The following is a 22,937-nucleotide window of genomic DNA, read 5'->3' as shown; positions in this document are numbered from 1 at the left end:
CAAAGTGAAGTTCACGCATGCCGGTGAAGGCGTGCGAGTTTGGGAGAGAGCACATGACATGGGATGAGGACTTTGATGTGTATGCAAGGGTCGACACACGAGTAAAACCTGCCAAACAGAACCCGGCTTTGAAACGCTGTGCGGACGTGCGGAACGTGCGGACGTGCGGACGTATGCGTCACTCATTGTCCGCTCATCTCGCGACAACACGAGACAGGTGGAGAGGTGGGTGGGAAGCGGCACGTCCGCCCGAGGACGGCTGTGGCCGACGGACCGACGACCGCCAGGGAGCCGGCCAGACCGTCACCGCAGTGCACGCATGGATGGCTCACTGAGCGCTTGACCAGCCGAAGCCAGTTCGTTGCGTCAGCCAGTCCAGCGAGAAAGCGTATTCTTGGATGGTGCGGAGACAAGGATAACCAGTGGATAAAGTATGAAGGCCTTCTTGTTTTTGTTAATCGGATCACGTCTGCAAATTCAATGAAACGATAAGGTCGTATCCGATTGGCGGTAAAATAAAAAGCATCGCCAAAACAGCAGTCGTCACATTTGTTGCTCATCAAGGGCTGACAGCATCACACTCCAGTCAAACATGTCCAGCGTCGCTGCTGTCTCCCTGAATCGCCCTAGGGATGGACGAGCGCTTCAGCGAAGTGGCTGTAAGACCACAGCCGCCCGCGCCCTGTCATCTTGCTGGACATTGGGGCTCTACGACGCACTCAGCTTGTTGAGGCTATGTGGCTTTGCCGGCCTCTCAACCCGGTAAAAAGGGCGGACACTGCGAGGAATCGAACCCGCACGTTTATCTCCTCAGACGCGTCGTCCTGTCGCCTGCTTTGAAACTTGTGCATTGCCATCAATCTGGTCGAATGAATCGTTGGGTGATATTCTTGCGTATGAGAGTCCTCAAAAAGTGTCATGCAGCTGCATGCGGCGGTCGGCTCTGTCAAAGGCTTTCCCTGATCGGGGGAACGCGACGCCTGTCGGGCATCATCAGCACATTGTGGTGTGCCCCCGCCCTGGTCTGAAGCCACTCCTACCCTGATCCGACCCTGCCCTGGCCTGTCCTGGCCCGACCCTGACCCCGCCCTGCCCCGGCCCTCCCCTGGCCCTCCCCTGACTCCGTCCAGGCCCGACCCTGCTCTGGCCTGCCCTGGCATGACCCCACCCTGCCCTGGCCTAACCTTGCCCCCGCCCTTGCCTGACTCTTCCCCTGCCTTGGCCAGACCCTGCCCCTGCCCTGGCCCGACCGCTTCTGCCGCACGCATCGACAGAGGACGGGTTTTCTGACCGCTGCATCACAATGGTGACGATCTCGGACAGTCCAAATGTAGTCGTCCTTGCAATGCACGTGGACAATTTCACGGCCAGCAGCTAGACCGCGAGCGGCCACGCCCTGGCCGGCCTCCGGCAGCCGAAGCTGACCTGCATGTCGCTGAAGTCGTGCAGCTGCATGGCCGTCGAGAAGTCCAGCAGCATGTACGTCAGGTTGGGGCACTTGCTGGCCAGCTCGTGCAGGACGGCGTTGGTGGTCAGCTCGATGGGCAGCTCGATGTAGCGCAGCGAAGGCCCGAACCGAACGCTGCGGGGCAGTGACGGGTGTGAGAGTCAGACGCCGGCGAAGGGGCAGGGACCGGTGTGAGAGCCTGACACTGGCGAAGGGGCTGGTGAAGGGGTAGGGACCGGTGTGAGAGCCTGACACTGGTGTGAGGGCCTGACACTGACACCGGTGTGAGAGCCTGACGCTGGCGAGGGGGCAGGGACCGGTGTGAGAGTCTGACACTGGCGAGGGGGCAGCGGCGAGCACTGCACACGGGCTAAAGTTCGAATACAATAACGGGCCACTGATTCAGACGTGATAGGCGATGGTGATGGGAAAAACGAACACTGGATTACGAATAGAGATGGTAAATAGTCGCTGGTGAAGGCAAGCATTTCGGGACCAGACTTGCGCGGGAGCTCTGGTCCCAGAAATCCATTCACTCAAAAGATTCGGATTCAATGAAAAAAAAGTAACGACAGCAGGTAGGTGGCAACCAAACAAGCAATGGAGCCAAGTAAACACAACCTGCTCACTGGGTACGAGGGAAACCTTTCCACGCAGAGTATAAGTCGACGATGGTAATCCAGAAACCGTTGCAGCAAACGGGTACGATTAAATGACAACTGAAGCAGAGCGCCACTGTTCCATGACGGCAAGAAGCCTCAAAACGTGGATCGCTTGTGAGGTCCAGGTCCAGGTGCGGCGACGCAGAGATTTTTCCTTTGGCGAGCCAGTCCATGGGCCCAGCAGCCCGGTAGATCTGGGGCAGTATCTGGTAGATAGCAGATGCTGGGGTCCTTATTCCTTCCTCTATCTGCGATGTGTTCTGTTATTTTTCTCTCTCTTTTTTTACAAAAGACCTCCTAATTATGCATAGATAATCGAATAAAAGCTCTTGACCTCATGGGGCTACCAGTCCTTCTAATTGGGGCCTCCAATTGGGCTGGCAAGGCGTCCTTTTTAAGGGTTTTGATGAGTCCCTTTCGGGTCACTTGAGGCCTCCTGCCGACGAATATGTCGGGTACCCAGGTCGGGCATAATGTCGGGCACCGAGAGCCCCTATTGTATTGTCTTGTGCCTCTTCTCCCCTCTGTTATCCCCCCCCCCCAGAAATCCCCCTGTGGTCCTTTTGATTTAACGGAATGCTGTGTCGGTCAACTTGGGTCTGCTGTCAACGTAATGGGCCTTCTGAAATTATTAGGGAGCCAAAATTAGCCTCCTTGGCAAGTGGCAAGTATGGCGGAGGCCCTTTACTCCCCCTCCCCGATGGCGCTGCCCCTGGACAGATGAGATCCCGACATTGCGCTTATTGGAACGTCTGCCAGGGGATGGTGTGGGCCCGGACCAGAATGACATTTCCTTTGCTCTGGTGTCACGCTGGATAGAACAGCTGCCTTGTGGGGGATTATGCATCCTGGCTGTGGTCGGAGAACACTCGGCTGTTCACAGCACGAGGGTGTCCTGATGGAATATTCCTCATGTGATGGAATATTCCTCATGTGATGGAATATTCCTCATGTGATGGAATGTTCCTCATGTGATGGAATATTCCTCATGTGATGGAACAATGTCACCTGATCAAAGCACAGGAGCCAAGCAATCTCATTGGAGGTGTGTCGCGAACACAGTCACTTGATCAGAACACAGGAGGCCTGCGTTCTGACCGGACGCGGGGAGTGGGAACGTCCCCCAGGTCAGAGAACGGGAACCCCACGTGGTGACTGTGTGATGTGGGTGAGTGATGTGACCCCACTCACCTGATCAGCGCCTGCAGGGACTCCGAGTTCTGGACGTAGAGGCCCGACACCTCGGGCCTCATGGACACGACCGACCACAGCGACGAGTCGTACGCGATCTGACGCCACTTCCTGCACACGTGCGCGTACGTGGACACCTCGCGGTGGGTGAGGAAGGAGAAGATGCGCAGCAGCACCTTGTCCGGTAGCTTGTCGATGGTCTGCCGGCGACGTGGAGCCGTTCAAACAGAGCAGCCACTGCGGGACTTCACTGCGCACACTATCCGGTCACCGCAGCGCCGAACACGGTAGCGAACAGCTCCACGCACGTGCCGTGATATAAGCAGAAGGCACTTTTGCATTGGCTTCGTCGGGCAAAGAACAGCGGAGGGTGAGTGATGCTGAAGAACTACATGAGTACTCTTAATTAAACTAGCGATTCATTCAGACCAATGCGGTGACAATTGATGCAAAAGCAAGTTATCAATGACATTTGCATGCAGGAACGCATCGGTTATGGGCCAGAAGGATAAAAGAGATAACACGCCGCAGGGAGCCGGTTCGTCCGCACTGAAGGCAGATTTACTCCTACGTCCGCAAATTTCCTCATCGCTAATGGGCAGTACGTTATTTACAGGCCCACGTTGAACTTCATCATAGTTTACTACCCGGTCACGGTAATTCAAGAACGATAATGGATCTTTTCGAGAGTAAAACTTTATTCACCCGTCGGGCACGTCAGTTTTATTTTAAGAGAGTGAGGCGCTTGTTTCTTTCAGTGAAGCCGTTTCACCGCTGCATTACTCGTGGACCGCGGGCACGTCTTTGCTTCCCCCCCCCCCCCCCCCCCCCTATCGGAAGAATATCTGTGTCAAACCATGAGTAAAATACAATGCGCAACGTTAAGTCTGTCGCATTTACCCATAGCCACCCGGCCTATTCCCCGCGTTCTCTTAAGCCTACCCGTGGCTCAAGGGCAAGTTTCTCGCGTAAAAATTGCGACGTCCTACGTTAGGTCGCCATTTAGTACGTTGTGCGAGTGGCTCGTAGACGGAGCACGTGCTTTGAGAGCATGCTCCGTGGGTTACTGAAACTGTAATCGTTATACGTAGCGCAGAGTCTGAAGTGTGTGAGAAGTGGCGCCCCAAGTAATATCGGCAAGCCCGGAAAAGCCGCACACAATCTGCGTCTTGTGATATTCTCGCCTTGGAGACACTTAGCGCACGTCTGCGCCATTTTTCTTGGTTTGACTGTCAGACACTGATCGCAATACCTCATGTATGTACCACCTTGATGGTTGGTGGAAGCTCAGAAGAACCTTCAAAATTGTTTCCAAGGTATGTGTGCACCTTAAAGAACCGTGAGCATCACGATTGTCGATTTGTATTCTTTTGGGTGGGACACTACCTCCCCCCAAATGCCCAGTCTGCTCCCCCCCCGCCCAACAGTGAGTTTGGCCCCCACATTTCTGGAAGCTAAATACAAGCAGGAAATTAGAAATGGTAGCTAAAACTATCTTTATTTCAAGGAAGGGTCCTACCAGCTGTTTCACAGGTAAAAGCAACAAAGAAAATGCAATTCACGATGTCATGTTCATCTTAGTGCAGCTGACTCAGCTAATTATTCTTTGAAAACTCCACATTCGCGCTCCGTTGAATTGAATATTTTCTGCTTTCCCTGTATGCGGCATGTTTTTAATTACACGATTAGTGCGTCTTGTTATTCTAGCCTAGTTTTATGCTATTATCTGAGTTTTGGCATTTTCAGCAATGTTTCAGTTTCTACATACAACAGCAAGTCACATTATAAGGGCACAAAATCTTATCGGAAATTGAAAACAAACCGGTCGAAGATTAGCACCCAAAAAACGTGATTTGGGTGCTATTATTGTGTAAATTCCAAGGCGTCTTTCCACGCTGGAAAGAAACCTTGAAATTTGTCGAACCTCAGCTGTACAAATTTGATATATTCCTCCGAACAGATAACCAACGACGGCGAAACGAACGAAAATAGAAACTCCACTTTTACTTGTCTGATTCCACCAGCAAAGGCCAGACAGGTTCGCGTTGCTGTGTATGCCTATCCGTTCCTCTTGTAAGCATTTCAAAATTGCACAGTTAAAGCACACCCCCAGATGATCTTAAAGCACGCATTGACGTTCTGAAACGTACAAACGTAGTTCTCCCAGAGATGTTATCTTTTTCGCCCGCCCGCTGGCCACCGTCTGGTGTTAGCCACGAGTCCACGCCGCGCGGCGTACGGAGACTGCAACGTCTGACGTCGGGGGGGGGGGGGGGGGGAGTTTGCTCGAAGACTGGTGGGCACGCATAGTCACAACTGTTCCGCAATTTTTCTACTACTCAATTCTGGACAATGGTTGAGCATTTCCAGACGGACATGGGCTGGCCATTTCAATACGATGTTATAACCAATGTCGATTTAGCTATCAACATCTATTTATCTATCTATATATAACTTTCATCTACGTTCAAAACTGTTATGAATTTTTTTCATTTATCAATCCTGGACAAAGGTTGAACAGTCTCAGACGAATATGGGTTGACCATTTGAATGCACTTTTGTGACCTCATTTCGATCTACAACCTGCTTTCACTATCATTTACGTTCACAAATCTTTGTACAACCCAGAACAAGTCGGGACGGCCCCTGAGTGTTCCTTGCTTAGAAAAAAAATTGACTGGACTATAGTCATTTCAATAGCCGTGAAAACTCACTTCACCCAATGATTTATTGTGAGGTGCCTGCAGTTTATTTACTTCAGAGTGCGAACAGAATTGCATCTTCCGCTGCCTCCTGCCTCAGTAAAGAATGTACAAATAAAGCAAAGAAAATCGTGCTCCTCAAAATCAGGTTGGCGATATCTGATTACCTTTTGAAGAAGTGGGCCCTTTGTGAGCCCAACGTCCCACCCATCCCTTTACCACTGCTCAGGCTGCCCCCCCCCCCCCGCCCCCCCATCCAGCAATCTGTCGAGGCCTCTGCTGGGCAGATCACATAGCAGCGCGGCGCGGCCTGCGCCTTGCCAGGACCCAGTTCCTTTATAAAATGAACTAAGCTGCGGTATTGCCCAGCAAGAACCAAACTTCTGCCCGGATAGGCATGCATCGCGTTTTTTCGCGAATTCCGTTGCAAAATGTGATCTGGCCGGGCGCGGGCCGGTTTCGCAGCAGTATTCAAATTCCTGCGCAGCATTTGCCAGCGGCCGCCATAGTTGTATTTTTACGGGCGATGGTGTGAGTGCCATGTGTCGTCCTGCGCGGCATTTCTACTGTGCGTCGTGCGTAGCTGGAAGCGAAGTCAAGATGTGTTAAGCCGTACAAACATCCAGGTAGGCTGACGGCATGCTTGCCAGGACACTCGTTGGCAACATGCGGCATGACCAGGTGAAAAAGATCAGAAATTATATCTGAATCGTGTGTCCAAAAACATTAAGTTTACGTTATCAGTTATCCGACAAGTTCTACTCTATATATTATCAAATTACTTGCATTATCCAATGACGATGAACAAGAATTAAAAGACTTCTTGGCCTGTGAATCCCAGTTTTTCGCGATCCCGTTCAGTTAGCCGAACAACCCCATTTTCGCGACATGGTCAGTGCGGGCTATCGTACATGGTGCCAGGCTAGCATGAACCGAGCCTAGTGTTAAACTACTTAACTGCGGATGACGACAGTATTGCTGTTGGAGGAGCGTTCCAATCACTCACGACCCAGGAGCTGAATGAGTTCCTACGAACGAAGATCCTGGCTTGAGGGCTTCTCAGCTTAAAAGGGTGTCGTCATGTCACTGCTGTGAGTCGTGTCTTTTAGGTAGCTCGCCCACAGGCAAAGGCACGCCTCCGTGACACGTCAGGAACACTGCAACCATGTCTCGCTCGTGTCGTTTGTAGTACAGCGAAGGTAGCTGGAGTCTGAGCCCCTCAGAATATGGCCGGTGCCTTAAACGCGTAGCGCGTCATTGGACGTGTTCCAGCCGCTCCTGATCCAGCTTGCCAGAGGGATCCCAGGAGATGACGTCATACCCTTGAATAGTTGCGTTAAAACGGGAATGCCGTGGTCCTAACAAGATTGGCAGCGTGAAAACGTCACTGTTGGTGAATGACAGCCTTACGACTGCCCGCATCTGGTTACCTTAGAGCCCCCTCCCCCGCCGTCTGCAAGGGGGGATGAACCTACACGAGCCCACACGAACATTCCAGCGCAGTTTCCAGCGGGCATGACTGCCATTGTGGCGCCGTTCAGGAAGTAGGCCGGTTGCGGATTGCAAGTGCTTATGTGCGCTAGTTTACACGTAGATGCTTTGAATGCAAGCAGTCGTACTCCGACCATTTGACTAGGTCATTGAGGACAACATGAAGAGGAAAGGCGGCCAGGGGCCTTCGAACACGACAATCATCGTAGTATCCTCCGCGAGTGTTTAGACCGCGCCTCGCACTTCTGGTAAGTCGTGGATGAGAATAATGAGCAGGATTGGTAAGAGCACCAATCCTTAGAGTCTACCGCTGGCGACGTCGGTCCAGTCAGAGTTTGAGCCATGGACCCGCACTCTCTGCTGCTGGATGGAAGCAGAGTTTTACTTTACAGCTTTGTGTACAATGTTAGAAAGCTGCGAGATGTGTCTACAACGTTAAAAAGCTGCGAAATGCTGCAGTCGATTTACTGTCCAGATCTAAGTGCCATGCTTTGAAAGGTCTCCCAGCACTTGCAAACTGGAGTAGTATATGAACGAGTTGACACGGCACGGAAAGATAAGCTCTTTTCACACTAGCATCAGGGTATATATTGGGTATATATTACACACAGGGGTATAATTTGGTATCAAATCTAAAATGCACGGAATCCGGGATGAGCAGGAGCGAAACCAATCGTTTGCCGTCAGGTCTATAGAACAGACTACCAATGCCACATTGAAAACGATGCAAAAGTTGCAATCGATGTTACCAACAGTTGCCCCCATTGCAACGCTACATTACTGGACGCTATCCATAAACGGTCTGCGGGCAAAACCAGATCACGCGCCTCTCATCACGCGGCCGGAGCTGTCTCTGGGGTGACGTGTTTAGTGATAAGGCGCCGGCCGTGGCTTTTTCAGACAGTGTCGTCGGTCGAGGACCGTCCTTTGGTGACATTACATCCGGCTGGGCGTCGGTGTTTTGCAGCGGCGGTGGATGCCAAGCAACAAAGGCATGGGTTGTGCGTCTCATGGCGTGTTTTATGCGTCATGGAGCGTTATTTCAATTTTGAAAGTGTCCGTTTAGCTCCATCGTTCACTTTTGGCGACTACTTATTTTCCGATGCAATGATTTTCAGTTCATATAGCTAGGCAGACAGGTCTAATTAACAAGGCATCCCGACTCCGAAGACAACATCTGCTGCCAGGCATTCAAGCTGTTCGTGAAACGGCTCTGTCCGGATTTGCGGCGAGCAATCCTTGTTCCATTTATGACCGATTGTTGACGGGCGTGCTGCTCGGAAGGATCAAAAATCGCACTATAACATTTGTAGTCGACGCACTGATTACTACTTTTAGCATGCATAATTAAATATGTCGCCTGTATTTTTCTTTGTTCACTTCCTTTTGTGCTTGCAATGCAGTATAACAAAGGGATTGTACTATCTTTATTTTTGATAATGTTATGAATGTAATTTATCCCTCCTGTCGGTGTTTTGTCGGTGTTTTGGCAGAGCTCCCAACCTGCACCTTCTCGTTAGGCTACCCAACACGTGTTACCGTTGAGTTAAGTTACTTTTGCCCCACTCGTTTATTGTCAACAACCAGGCGAAAGTAAAATCGGTTTCTCGGTTAAGAATTTAAAGTTTAAAGCAAGGTTTCTCGGTTAAAAGCAGTAGGATAAAAAAGTACTCAGTTTCAGGCACGGTTCAGAAGGGCAATCATGTAGCGAGTAGACATCCCTCACCATAGGCTACTGATTTGTCATTTTTCTGTCGCCGTTAAAAAGAACCAGCAACTCTGGCGGCGATGGCAAAAGAGATCGACGCAGCCATCTCCAAATGTCTCCAGGAGTCACGGGACCGGGGAGGGTGGTGCCTCCTCCGTGTGACGGGACTGCATGGCACCCCTCCATTAACATCAGGTCGTGCTGAAGACCATAAAGCGAGGGGGTTTTATGCTGCGTCAGGGGAGCTGGCCTTCACCGAGCCGTAGGGCCTCCAATACCCTGATTAGCTGCGGACAAAGCTGGATCCTGTGATCCATCGTTCATCGTAAAAGTTCAGATACAGAATGTCATTTCATAGCGTGGCGTTCACCTAAGGAACTCGGGATATGTCGGGCACCACCGCGGAACCAGTTTTTGCCCATCGCACTCTCGACACATCCTCGATCCCATACTTCGGCTGGCATTGATCTTGATGCAAGGGTAAGACCTTGAGACTTGAAGCCATATGTTGCAATCAGCTGCCAGTGGCAAACCATAGATCATGCCGTTAATAACCTTACGTTATCTGCCTTCAAAGCTCAAGTATTTCTAAAAAACCTGAACCTTACTAACCTGTAAACTGTTTAATAGGAAAAGCTGTTAGATGTACATCGTAAACTCTAAAAGAAAATGGCATATTCGCTAAGATAAAACGCCACGAAGCCTTAACCGCAGCTTGGCATGACTTCTGAGCGTGGAGTGGGGTGAGATAAGGAGTGACACAGAGGGTCACGGCATTTTTCGCATGGCCAAAATCCTACAGATTTGAGCTCCTGCGCCTTTGGGGTCCTATTTATCACCAAATGTTGTTGGGAACCAGATTGCAAGACCAGCTAAGCGCCTGTGGACACTACCAAACGATGGGATTGCTGGCAGCGCAGTCCAAAACGTCATGATAATTATTCGGAAGCGGGTATCACTAAACTTCATTTTCGGAAGAAAAAAGCAGCACATCAGGTTTACTCCTTAAAATATGTGAAAATAGCTGGTCAAGTTCATACAATACGATCTGACCTTGGTCAAAGCGGAGTGTTTTCCAAAGTTACAGATATAAGGTATCTTTTCTGAATTGTACGCCATTTTTAGATAAACACATGGGTTATTAGAATTCAGACCGTTTAATAAACATCTTTAGCGAAGGCGATACGTACAAACTGAAATAGTACGATACCAGAAGCTAACTTCTGACATTGAGGGATCTGTGCTTCGACCAGGCGTTTGAACCCAAATCTTGAGTTTAAAATATATTACCCTAAATTTGGGTCTTACCAATGCTAAAAAATGTTAAGACAACCATTCCACCGCGTAGGATGCGCTGCGCACTCCAAGTACTCCGCTCTGCTGCGCGAGGTTTCTTGCTGGGTCCATCCCTGGCACAGACTTGTACCCAGCTGGTTTCCAGCGCGTGTACCAAATGGGGAGAGACAGGGCCCCACTCGGAGTCCAGCACCTGCCCAGGCCACCGATACCCTGATGTTTTACCAGCATGCGCCCAGCTGGTGCCCAGCTAGGCCGTGGGCAGACGGCCCGGCTGTGACCAGGCATCGGCATCTGCCGATGAATCGAAGGCATCTGCCTGAACGTATTTGGAAACAGGTTGAGGATCATGCGCTGAAATGATGCGCGGGGATTAGTGCTGTTTTGTTTGACGTTAACTGAAAGGCATGCGTTCTATCGATAACATTTTGGTGTGTTAAGGCTGAGTACCCAAGTGCCAACGGGTGGTGATAACGATATATATATATATATATATATATATATATATATATATATATATATATATATATATATATATATGGTTATCACAAGTACGCTGCGATGATAGTCTAGGATGTGTAGACAACCTGACTTACATGACAGCCGCAATAAGCACTATGCGTTTGTAATCTAAAGTTGGTGCAAGTTGGATGGACACCATCTCTCCTGCCTCCGAACTTGAAGCCTACCCTCTTCCCCTCCCAACTTGGTAGACCCCTCACCATGCACCATACTCAATAAACAGCGAAACATTTTTAGTAGACATATGTGCAAACCAAGGCCATTTGTTACCCGATGCATGTCCATGATGAAAATGCTTGCCAAACGCACCAATGCAAGTGGCTGGTTTGTAATTAACGTGCTACTCCTGATGCTCAGCGGACGAACCTCTGGATCATCTCCTGCATGAGTTGCGACAATTCGAGCGGTGTCCAGCCCACCCTCATCTAGGCAACTGCTGAGTCTGACGGACGGAAAGCTCATCACCCATGAGGAAAAGATCTAATGTTCTTCAAGCTGATCAGCGAGTGGGACCAGCTCCTCTCGTGGGGAGTGTTGCATTCGGTGTTCGCATAGAAACTGTCTCATGAGAAATTAATAGACGCTGCCCGTCGAATCAATATGGTTATGCTCAGATCTGACTGCGTTGTGGCCATACCTAAGGCTCCCCGAAATTCCTCGGTGGTGAAATGAATATGCGGGTGCTTACTTGGTGCTCCTCGCTAACAAACGTTGGATAAGAATGGTCACGGTTCACGGTCTGATACACGTGAACTCTCAGCAGTGATCTGTGGGCGGCTCAGTTATGAACACTCGTATTTTGGATCATGTTAAAGCTGTCAGCCATTTTCAAAGGAAAATCCATGAAAAAAACTTTGCTATCGTTGTCATGGTTCCATGCCCCTCACGCAATTTCAGTGTCTAAGGCATTGCTTTGGCGTTGGAAACGAAGTTCACTAATAAGCGTTCTTTTTGTGATGGATGTTGACATAACAAGTGAATGCTAGTGGATTATTCCGAAATACTGAAGGATGACATGCCATTTCATTGACTCACGCAACAGTTTTTCTCAGTCGTACGGAGCTTGGCGTATGTTGAAATGAAACGTAGGCATTAAAAATGCAACTTTTCCTGTGTGCAAACGGACATTTTTTGCATATTCGTGCGCAAAAAAGTGACAGGACATAAGCTGGTGTGTCGACATCTACAACAATGCCATTTGGGAACCGTAGTTTGCGGTAAATAATTTCGTTTGCCGTTTGCTGCAACGAAGAGCCGTAAATAGAAATAGCCCAAAAAAGAAGCAAAGAAAACAAACTCGCCAATGGCCCATTTGTAAGCATATTACTTCCAGCTGGAAATTTTATAAATGGGGTTGTACCGTCTTACACTATCAAGCCGATGGAGCCAGACGAGGGCCCCGCAGCAGAAGTTAAAACCGACTGGAAGAATAGCGTTTCAGGATTGGATCATCCTTGCTTAGCCGGGGGCCGGGGAGACGCCGGGAGCCGGGGTCCGGGGAGAACGCGTGATTGGTCTATCCGTATGCTGGGAGTAAAGTTCTCTCCCCACCTAAATTTAAACAAGAAAATTTACCCTACGTAGAGAGTATATCAAACGGGTTTCCCTCCAAGTAATGATCAATGCCAACAGTAACTGCTGGAGTCAGCGTAAATAGAATAGGCAAGCCTCCATGACGGCAGTTACGTGGATCGGTGAACACCTGAGAGAAGAGCATTCGACTCCTGGCGGAGAGGTAGCTGCACCCATGGCTGGAGAGCAAGGCGAAGTACTCGACTCCTGGCGGAGAGGTAACTGCACCCACGGCTGGAGAGTAAGACGAAGTGTGCTACTCCTCCCAGAACCAGCAGCTGACGGATTTGCCCGCCTGCGTGGGGCAAATCTGCCTTCAGTGCGGGACGTCAAATGGCAAGCAGATGAAGCAAGATGGCTGTGAAGGATATTCACAAGATTTCCTCTTAGGCGTAAACCTGCTTAGTCTGCAAAGATGCTCTGCATTGCGGTGCGGTTCGGGGAGCAAAATGTTAAAAGCATCCAAAAATTTCTGTCAAATGCAGGCGGCCACCAGTCTTTTGAAGCGAGCGCTTTCTAAAACACATACCGTTCTACGATAATGGCGTACAGCCTTATCTCCTCTGTAATCATTTTCGGAGTTCTGAAAAAACACCCAACATAGTTTCACATAGTTATATACGGTGCCAAACGCCTTCCGGACCATGACCACCACACAACATCGATATGGCCGGACCGACCCGACGTACCGTCTTGATCCGCTTTACTTTGCCCTTGCCCGAGACCTCATCGTTGAGGATGCCGTCCTGTTCGTGGACCTCCTGCAGCACGGCGCCCCAGGCGATCTCCATGCCGTGACCGGACGCGACACCGAACCCTGACCCAGCACCGCTGCCCCACTGGCACACTGCACAGCGGCCCCAGCACGTCCGGTCCGTCCAGCAGCCGCCGCCCCGCCGCCCTCCGCCGAGCCCACCTAGACGCGCCGGCCGCGCCGGAACGCCACAATACTGTCGCTGGGTTAACGCTAAAAATACCGGCCCAACTGGCACCGACGGCCGACGGTGTACTTGGCCGTTTGGAACGCCAGAAAGCAGCTGGCGGCCACGGGCGGGCGCAGTCAGTCCGCGGTACCGCACGTACCGCAGCGGGCGTAGTCGGTCCGAGGTACCGCACGTACCGCAGCGGACGTAGTCGGTCCGAGGTACCGCACGTACCGCGGCGAGCGCGGTCGGTCCGAGGTACTGCACGTGCTGCAGCGGACGCAGTCAGTCCGCGGTACCGCACGTATCGCACAGGCAAATGGTACTCGGAAGGAGGCGGCAAGTTTCTTCCTTCCGGAATCCGAGAGCGAAACTCTGCACCCCTTTGAGGGCTTTAGTCCCCTCTAATAAATCTTCTTGGCCTTCGTTTCCGTCAGAGGTTGTGTCACGAATGAAATGCTGGGCGCTTTTTTAGACTTCCTTTTAAATGCGGTTCTTTCATGTGCCAACCACAGACATAATGCTCCACAGGAGTTGAGGGACGTCTAAATAGCGTTCGTGTATAGATCGCCCTGGTGTAGTTGCCATGCCGCATATATGCGGAAACGATCTCCGAGTCGTGATCATGGAAGTTATCACCGAAGACGACAGTGCATACAAACCGCCGCTGATACAACGGCAAGGCAACCAGTATGCCGACATATATTAGAGGGAGCAGATACGAGCCCCGACGCCGCTGCCGGCGGAGGTGGGATGTTCCCCAAGCATTTGCACGATGTTGAATTACACACATGGCGTTGTGCGCGTTAAAACACCGTAAAACCCTCGATGTCCTCCAGCCTTTGGCCGTGACGGAGCCACTAGCTCAGACTCATACGTATGTGCATATAACATGCATAGATTGGAAGCTCTTAAGTCGACAAGAAGAGGAGTCCTCAAGAAGGCAGCATAATTCACGAGGCAGACTACGAGGTCTGCACGAGACATGCAGCGGAGTCATCAGAGCGGACGACATGAAATCTCGAGGTGCCAGAAGTTCATCAATGGGGCCTGCGAGGCAGACTACGAAGTCTGCACGAGACATGCAGCGGAGTCATCAGAGCGGACGACATGAAATCTCGAGGTGCCAGAAGTTCATCAATGGGGCCTGCGAGGCAGACTACGAAGTCTGCACGAGACATGCAGCGGAGTCATCAGAGCGGACGACATGAAATCTCGAGGTGCCAGAAGTTCATCAATGGGGCCTGCGAGGCAGACTACGAGGTCTGCACGAGGCGAGCAGCGGAGTCATCAGAGCGGACGACATGAAATCTCGAGGTGCCAGAAGTTCATCAATGAGGCCTGCGAGGCAGACTACGAGGTCTGCACGAGGCGAGCAGCGGAGTCATCAGAGCGGACGACATGAAATCTCGAGGTGCCAGAAGTTCATCATTGAGGCCTGCGCTTATGTTTCGGCAGCGAAGTCATCGAGTTGAGGCTGTCGCTGATTCCATTGGCGGAAGACCAAGCATCAAGTCATACAAAGGGAGCATCCCACCTTCTTGTGCTTTTCACTTATTGTTGTATCCGACATACATGGTCTCATCCAAGATACCAGTTGTCTCGAAATCCCTCTGAAAAGCTCAGAATTTTTTATTTGAAGGAGCCAACCCTACGCGAGAAAGCTCATTTTGGATCTTGCTCGCAACTTTTAAAGAAATACGCTTCAATTGCCTTGCTCTTCCCAACGTGCGTGTTCTGTAATGTTTGCAATACACTAATGTGTCAAAGTTTTATGTCATAAATGCCACAAAAACTTCGAATACTCTATTTAAACAGAAATATATCCAAACGCGCCACTATTATGCCTCGAATTGAACGAAACCTAATACTATGGCCTTGATTGCTTCCCTATCGCGTTCACCACAGTAACCCGTTTCGAGGCGTACTTTAGCTTTGGAAATGGCAGCACCACGTGATCCATGTGACGTATTGGCTCAAACTTCAACCAACCAACTTCTCGGTAACACGCCCTTGCCCCCTAGGCCAATTACAAACTTGGTTTATTTGCGCTAGTGGAGGTGCGCACGGTGGCTGTCATAACGGCGGAGGTCGCGACTACAGGGAAGAAGGAAAGTGCTGTTAAAAAGCGCTGACAACGTAATTTGGACTAGAAAACTGTCAGCGTTGATATCCTTATTATATATTGACGGTGCTGCAGGGGCACTACCCAGTGCTATTATATTCCTATTGTGCTATTTTTAGATTAACTTGTCCTGAGGTTTCCCTAGAACATGTTTTTGAAATATGCCCCAAAGATGGGGCACTCCATTTAAAATAACCGGTGTTCGGAGTGGCCTGATGCTTGTGATACACCGATATGGCGTATTCAGATAACACTGGTTTATAACGTTTCCCTGTTCCATGTGACTAAACGGTGCAGTGACTTGTGCCATTCGTACCATGCGCTTTGAATCATGCATGTTGTTTTACCAATCAATACATGTTTATTGCTCCAGTATAGCATGCACTAGCTCGTCCATAGCACGCATACCTATATATATATATATATATATATATATATATATATATATATATATATATATATATATGAACATCCTTGAAGAACAGGGCATATCAAGCTGTAATGAGCTTTCTCTGGTTATGCTCGATCGATGTTTGTTGAACTTTGTTCGGCGGGTTACAGGTCGAGTTACCGTAATTCCTTGTCATGTATTCCCACGAGACGGTTTGGAAAAGTTATTACCTCCTCGAAGAAGTACAGAAAACGACTGGCAACACATCACGCGTAATGGATGCAGGTCAAAACACACAAACGCGTGCCGCCTTTCCACTCGCCCTGGTGATTCACGATAACACATGACACGACAAGAGAAATAGCAGCTGTGTCCGGAGCAGTTACCCCTTTAAACAAAACAGGAAGCTATTCTCCTGTTTTTTATTATCCCTATAATGTTAAAGTGTCACGATGATGATTTATATCTTAAAGTGAATGTTCCATATTCATATGCGGTTTGAACTAAAAAGTCCATATTGAAAACCTTTAAGTGCAGTTCACGTCCCTGCCCTTCTTAAGACCTAAAGCCCTCCTCTTTCTGAGCTATACGCCCGCGAAAAAGGGGAAGTGTTTCGGGGAGAATATTTCAATATCACCTTGCCATTCATGACGTCATAATGACGTCCATCAAATCCTGCCATTCCATAAGCCGTGCGGTGATCAGGGCCGAGAAATTCAATTGTCGAGTCGCTTATATCTAGCGATCTTGACCTTATGACTTCCAGATATACCGGCCGTGAGTCATTTAAACTGGCTCTCAATCAATGTGGTTCAAGGTACGATGACGTAATCAAACAATGACGTATCGAGGGGCTTATTCGCTAGACAGAGAAATCGTGTAGTCTAGAGCAGTCTCTTTCTCTTGAACTTGAAGTAGACCAATAGTCATGTTTCATCATAACCGATGATCCGATGTTTGCTTCTATATATTCAAATGTGAACATCCCCTTTGGCAACAAAAGATCAGCAATCCTCACACGCACAACGACGTGCAGCAAGACTAAGACCAACTGAAGGAAACCCACGGGACCATCGCCACTGCGTGAGAAATTGGTCGGGCGGGCGGGCCGCTAGCGTTAGACTATGACGTCACAAAGCCGTACGGACCCACGCGGCGGCATTACATGGCAACGTGGACTGCGTCGCTAGAGAGGCAGTAGCCAAGCAGAAATATCGTGCTTGGTCTTGTCTTGTAGCATCAAATTTGTACTGTTATATGGACTCGGTGCGTTCACAATACGCCGCGGATGGAAGAAATTCGAAGTAGTGTGTGAGCGTTGAGCCCGAGTCAGCATCGGAGGCCGCTTTTTGACATCAAGATGTCATCCTGTGCAGCGGCTTCGTGCAAGAACTTTAAACGGCACAAAATGCATCTTGTTTTTCACGTTTCCAAAAAACGATTCACCTGTTCTGAGAACATGAGCGTGCCGTTGCTCTAGGTCTGACGCTATAAATGTGGAGAATGCGGTGATCTGTTCTGACCATTTTCACGATGATCTTGTTAAGGCCAGTCTCGTGCCCAATAAGAAACCACGCCTGCGACCTGACTTCCACACAGGTGGAAGAACTATCCATGCTGCACTGGCGAAGGGGGGGGGGGTCTCAGAGGTGCACCCATAATTCGCGACGGGAGCGAGCTACCACGATTTGCGACGGAGGGCAGGGGGGCATTTTTTTCTTTTTTCATTGGTACCGAATGCATCAATGAGCTAGCGATGATGATTTGCTCTGGTGCCGTAAACAATCCGTTCAGCTGCGTACCGTACATTTGATGCAGTCCACGGCCATGCCCCTTTTAAGACCTAAAACCCTCTGGTTCGTGAGCTTGAAGACCACAAAGATGTGAGAAAGAAATTTAGGAGGGTATCTGAAGCTGACCTTGGGATTCATGACGTCATAATAACGTCATTCAAATCGTGCCGTTTGATAAGCCATGCGGTGACCAAGGCCAATAAAAATATAATGGTCAAGTCATTCATGTCTGACGTTCGTCAGCACAATTTTCAGATATGATGACCGTCAATTGGCTCTTAATGAATGTTGTGCAAGGTATGGTGCCGTAATGAAACAATGACGTATTTAGGAGCATATCTACTAAACAGAGAAATTGCGCTGTAAAGAGCACTCTTTTCTACTTAAAGACATACCAACAGTTGTAAGTGAGCTTGTTTCATCTTATCTCATGCTTACTTCAATATCTTCAAATGTGAAACATTCCCTTTAATAACTGCTGTTGGACTCTTCGTTCCCATGGTAGTGCCAGATGTTTCCCACCAAATTAGTTCTACTGATCGCCACATTTCGGAATGACATACAATAATGTCGCGTAAAAACCGTGCCCACTGTGTCTTTAAACCAGGCCTTGAACCTAATATGAAGGGGGAGAGTCGCGAGAGGCCTTACGAGCCTTAGAGGTCCGTGCTTTGTTACCGAGTATTTTTGCGTCGGGAAACAACGTCGGCCCCCTGAGGCAGCCCATGAACTGTAATGGGACCATGAAACGGGGCCACCCAGACAGATCCCTGGTAATGGCCAGGAGTGCGGCCAAGAGGGGAGGGGAGGGGGTCAGAAGGGGCTCAGGTCAGGCACTGAACAAGTGGATCGCACAGAAGCGGATGACGACGCACATACATCTGCGCCTCAAATGGCTTTATCATGCTAGGGCTGAGTGAACTGCTGCCAGGCACGCAGCTAAACAGGCGCGACAGCATGTGGGCAGTGCAAAGTGAATATCGCTGTACCTTTCTTTTTCGGGTTTGCATGCGTATGTGTCTGTCTGGGCATAGACGGTTCTTTCGCAGGGAAGCATTAGGGGCATTATAGACAGGTATATATATATATATATATATATATATATATATATATATATATATATATGCATGTATACTGCAAATTTCACATTAAAAATAGTTTCGATGCTCAACGAACGAACACCGAGCAAAGGTTTGAAGGGGAACAACACGAGCATAGCAACAATTGACGCGGGGCCACGGCCGATCCCCCAGCGCTGCCACCGGGTCTAGCAGTGGCCTTGCTTGGCAACGGGCATCACGTTCGTTAGATTGGTATCAGTGACGGCTATCAGATACTCGACGATAGGTCAAGAGGCAGGGCCACAGCAGGCGACAATACTGTACTTTTTCCGTGCAAACGCCGCACAGATACCAGCCGCAAGGGCTTTAAGATAGGCATAAGTAAACTGGAATCGAGCTGTTAGAATCCACGGTGCTTTAAGTTCAAATCATGCACGTGTTTTCCTGGTGTTCTCTGTCAAGTTGCTAAAACCGGTATAATTTTTGGTGGTTTCACTGCCCAAGAAATGGCTTTGTGGCGGTCACTATTCCCCTTGACCCGCTCGTCACTATTGTTCTCGGCATCCCTTTCCGAACAGACAGTCCTTTCCCAAAAAAGAATTTCAGCCGGCGCGTGATTCAGATTTGCTGGATGGCGCGCGGGTGTTTACAGGGGCCCGATGATGCGAATCGAGGCCACGTGCCAGCTTGATTCAAATTTGAGCTGCCCGTACAAACAGGGAAGCTTTTGTTTCTCCTAACCATCATCACGCCCTATCTTCCCGCCTCTCTCTTTCGCTCCGCCTCCGCTCCCTCGCCTTTCTCCTCCCTCCCTCCCTCGCCCCCACCAGCATCCACACTCCGCCGGACACTGACCGTGTCGAAGCGCCTCAGCTTGATGCCGTGGTGGACGGACAGCTTGCGCTCCAGCTCGGGCGGCAGTGTGTCCAGCATGGCCGAGAGTCGCTGCTGCCGGGCCGTCTCGGCCGGCGTCGGCGTCGGCGTGGGTGTCGGCGTCGGCGTCGGCGTCGGCGTGGGTGTCGGCGAGACGTCGCCCTCCCCCATCCACTGCGGCATACTGCTGCAGGGCACACGGCAGTTGTAAAGTTATCGGCTCACCACGAGAAACTCCCGCCCCGTCCCCAACTGTAATAGGAAAGTAGGTCAAATCCTAAATTAATCCATCCATGTTATGTTTTGGGTGTAGCCTTAGCCATATTTTCGCTGCCCAGCCGCCGAAGTTATTCAGCGGACGCCCCTGGCACACACTACGCCGCGCGACGCGTTCAGCACCCCACACTGCTGGCCCAACGGGGGCGCAGCGCTGGACACCTTGTTACTGAAAGACAGAGCGTGCTGCCTCGCGCTCTTTGCGGAGCACCAGCGACCGTGCTCTACATATCCATGAGACTAGTACGATTTCTATAAAAGACTGAGGCTGTTCCGGCAACAGGGAGATCATGGCGGAGGAGGTCCAACGTCAGCAGAAGTATTTTTTCCGGAAAGGACTCGGTCCGCACGACATGACGTTCCAAGATGGAGATGAAGCCACGGCGTGCTGATGAAGCCACTGCGTGATTTCGGCAGAGCCAGCTGACGCAGTGTATCTATCTCTAGGACGTCAGCACAGATAGCTCATCTATCGCATCTAACGTGTAAACATAAGAGTTTTTGCCATCATGTCCCTAATGCATGCTCCTACGCCAGTAGACTGCTTGGCATACAGATTAGCTTCGTATTTTGCTTTCTAAGTGATGATATGCTAGGTGGCTCATGCTGCAGTATTGAATAAAAGCCATAATTAAGTTTCCATTTCCTTCGACAAGTATCAACATTAGCGTACAGATGGTGTATTTCGTGAACAATTATAAGAGTGCTCTAAGAGCGCTCTGACTTGCTTGCATTTAAAATAAAAGCAAGACTGTACTACAGCTCAGGAAAGAAACACATGCGCTCTATTCAACGTTCAAAAGCAATGCCGCAACCGAAATTCAAGACCACCCCCCCCCCCCCCCCTATGTGAGCGCCGACGGCGTCAACCACTCGGCCATAGCTCCCCACGCAGTGACGGGCACACGCAATATCCGTCGCCAAAGGCCCATGCGGAGTGCCACCAGTAGAACCGCATGCAACATCTCCTAATAAGCCGCAACGCAACAACGCTGTTGCGTGGGGCACCAATGGCGCAGCGCACCAACACTGCCGCGTGGGACACCAATGGTGCAGCGCACCAACGCTGCCGCGTGGAGCACCAATGGCGCAGCGCACCAACGCTGCCGCGTGGAACACCAATGGCGCAGCGCACCAACGCTGCCGCGTGGGGCACCAATAAGTCACAGGGAGACGTGACAGAAACATGCGCAAGGCGCCTGTTCCGAGCGTATGCCCTGACATTCCATTACGCATGCCATCTTTGGGACTGGAATGAGTGCGGTGCCATCTTCGCAGTAATTGCGTGTTTGATGGCATGACAAAATCTCTGTAACATTGAGTGCTCAGCACTTCATTCGTTCGAGCCTCAACTACTTAACTGATGGTAAAGAACTGCCATGTCATGAGAGCATATTTACAAGACGAGTGTTCCTGAGCATTTCACATGACACAGCATTTACATGTAATACTACAGCCATCAGTTGGATAGGTCTACTACGCACAGTATTCTGAAAACACGCTGTGGAAGTCAGGAGGATCAAGAGGACACCACGTCTGGCATGGCAGCCAATAAAGCCACGAACCTCCGGAGCAGTTCTCACATTCGAGCTTTTCAAGTGTCCGGTGTTCATACCCCACGTCATCCTGCATTGATACCAGTGCCTTATTGGTCGGTTCATATCGCGCTGGCATCGAGTTACCTCTCGGCGTATCGCGCGGACTTCGTCAGGGAAGGAAGCGGAGGGGGAGGGGGTGGGGGCTATCAGAGGGGCCCTGTAGCCTGAGGGGGCCACACGGCCGGCTCAGAGCTTCCCGAAGCCGCCCTTTCTGTCGGTATTAACCTCAAGGGCCCTAGACACTGCCGGAAATTTCGTAAAAGCTCAACCGTCATTGCTGCATGTTATTTTCTCAAGATATACCAACGTACCAATATGGTCGAGCTTCCGGCGCACCCAAGTCACTCTGCCAGGGTACCAGCTCCTCAAGGGATGGATCAGTACCGCTCTCTCCCTCCTTGTCTAGGCCCTTGGTTATGTGTGTTGACGATATGGATGCCATATTTTCCCAGCATCTTGTCACCGAGACCAGGCCATGATAATGCCTCTCCTGCCACCTTGCACCGTGGGCAAAATATCACTCCATTGGAGGGGGGGGGGGGGGGGTCATATGTGAAGTTTTACCGCCTCCTGTGGTGGTCCGTGATCGTCACTAATTCCGCACCCTCAGCATACACCATCGCCGACATCCGTAACGACATCTCGCCCTAGCCCCGCACGCTCAGGCACCACACGTCACACGAGTCACCCATCACCGCTCAGACACTCACACTGGTCATCACTCGTCACCCATCACCACACACGCACCGACAACGGTCACCACACTCTCCTGGCGTTGCCGTCACTTGAGCCGGTCACGGTGCTTTCCCTGGGCTCTATGTCCAAGTCCAATCATCTGACAAGCCGTTTCGTGCGCCTTCCACACTTCAGCTCCTCCTCCACTGACTCGGCATCGTCATCGTCTCACCTCTGGTTCAGGTCCTGTCCGGACCCCGATGTCGCCTGCAGCGCGGTTCAGGTCCTGTTCTGGCCCCGGTGTCTCACCTGCGGTTCAGGTCCTGCCCTGGCCCCGGTGTCGCCTCACCTGCGGTCCAGGTCCTGCTCTGGCCCCGGTGTCTCACCTGTGGTCCTGGTCCTGTCTGGACCACGGTGTCGCCTGCAGCGCGGTCCAGGTCCTGTTCTGGCCCCGGTGTCGCCTCACCTGTGGCCTCGATCCGTGCGTCCTCCCTGCTCCACCGCTCAGCTCTGGCCACCCTCTCCCCGGCTGTTGTGACAGCGGCCCGTCTTATTTCGGCGCCGCCCGCCCCACCGCCGCCGCAGGAATGGCATGCACGCGACCGTCCGGCCCCCGTATGCGCGCTGATCG

General features: G+C 50.7%; 1 protein-coding gene across 4 annotated transcripts in view; it reads right to left on the bottom strand.

Moving 5' to 3' along the window:
* The window catches only part of FipoQ (F-box/LRR-repeat protein FipoQ), a 30,185-nt gene extending 7,359 nt beyond the window's left edge, over positions 1 to 22,826 (bottom strand). The window contains exons 1-4 of one of the 4 annotated variants that reach the window (XM_037232547.1): positions 22,773 to 22,826; positions 19,740 to 19,944; positions 3,301 to 3,500; positions 1,426 to 1,582 (exon numbers count right to left, since the gene is read on the bottom strand). In XM_037232547.1, the coding sequence (XP_037088442.1) occupies positions 1,426 to 1,582; positions 3,301 to 3,500; positions 19,740 to 19,940 (558 nt within the window). In that variant the 5' untranslated portion in view covers positions 19,941 to 19,944; positions 22,773 to 22,826. Of the gene's footprint in view, positions 1 to 1,425; positions 1,583 to 3,300; positions 3,501 to 13,120; positions 13,175 to 13,280; positions 13,497 to 19,739; positions 19,945 to 22,692; positions 22,749 to 22,772 lie in introns of those variants that run through there. The other 3 variants (XM_037232546.1, XM_037232548.1, XM_037232549.1) reach the window with 3 other exon arrangements.
* Between the last annotated feature and the right edge of the window lie 111 nt (positions 22,827 to 22,937).

Source organism: Pollicipes pollicipes, unplaced genomic scaffold (genome assembly GCF_011947565.3).
Source record: "Pollicipes pollicipes isolate AB1234 unplaced genomic scaffold, Ppol_2.1 Scaffold_7204;HRSCAF=8538_pilon_pilon_pilon, whole genome shotgun sequence".
Lineage (NCBI taxonomy): Eukaryota > Metazoa > Arthropoda > Thecostraca > Pollicipedomorpha > Pollicipedidae > Pollicipes > Pollicipes pollicipes.
Note: the sequence above shows the minus strand (reverse complement) of the source record. Positions and strands in the feature narration are given on the sequence as shown.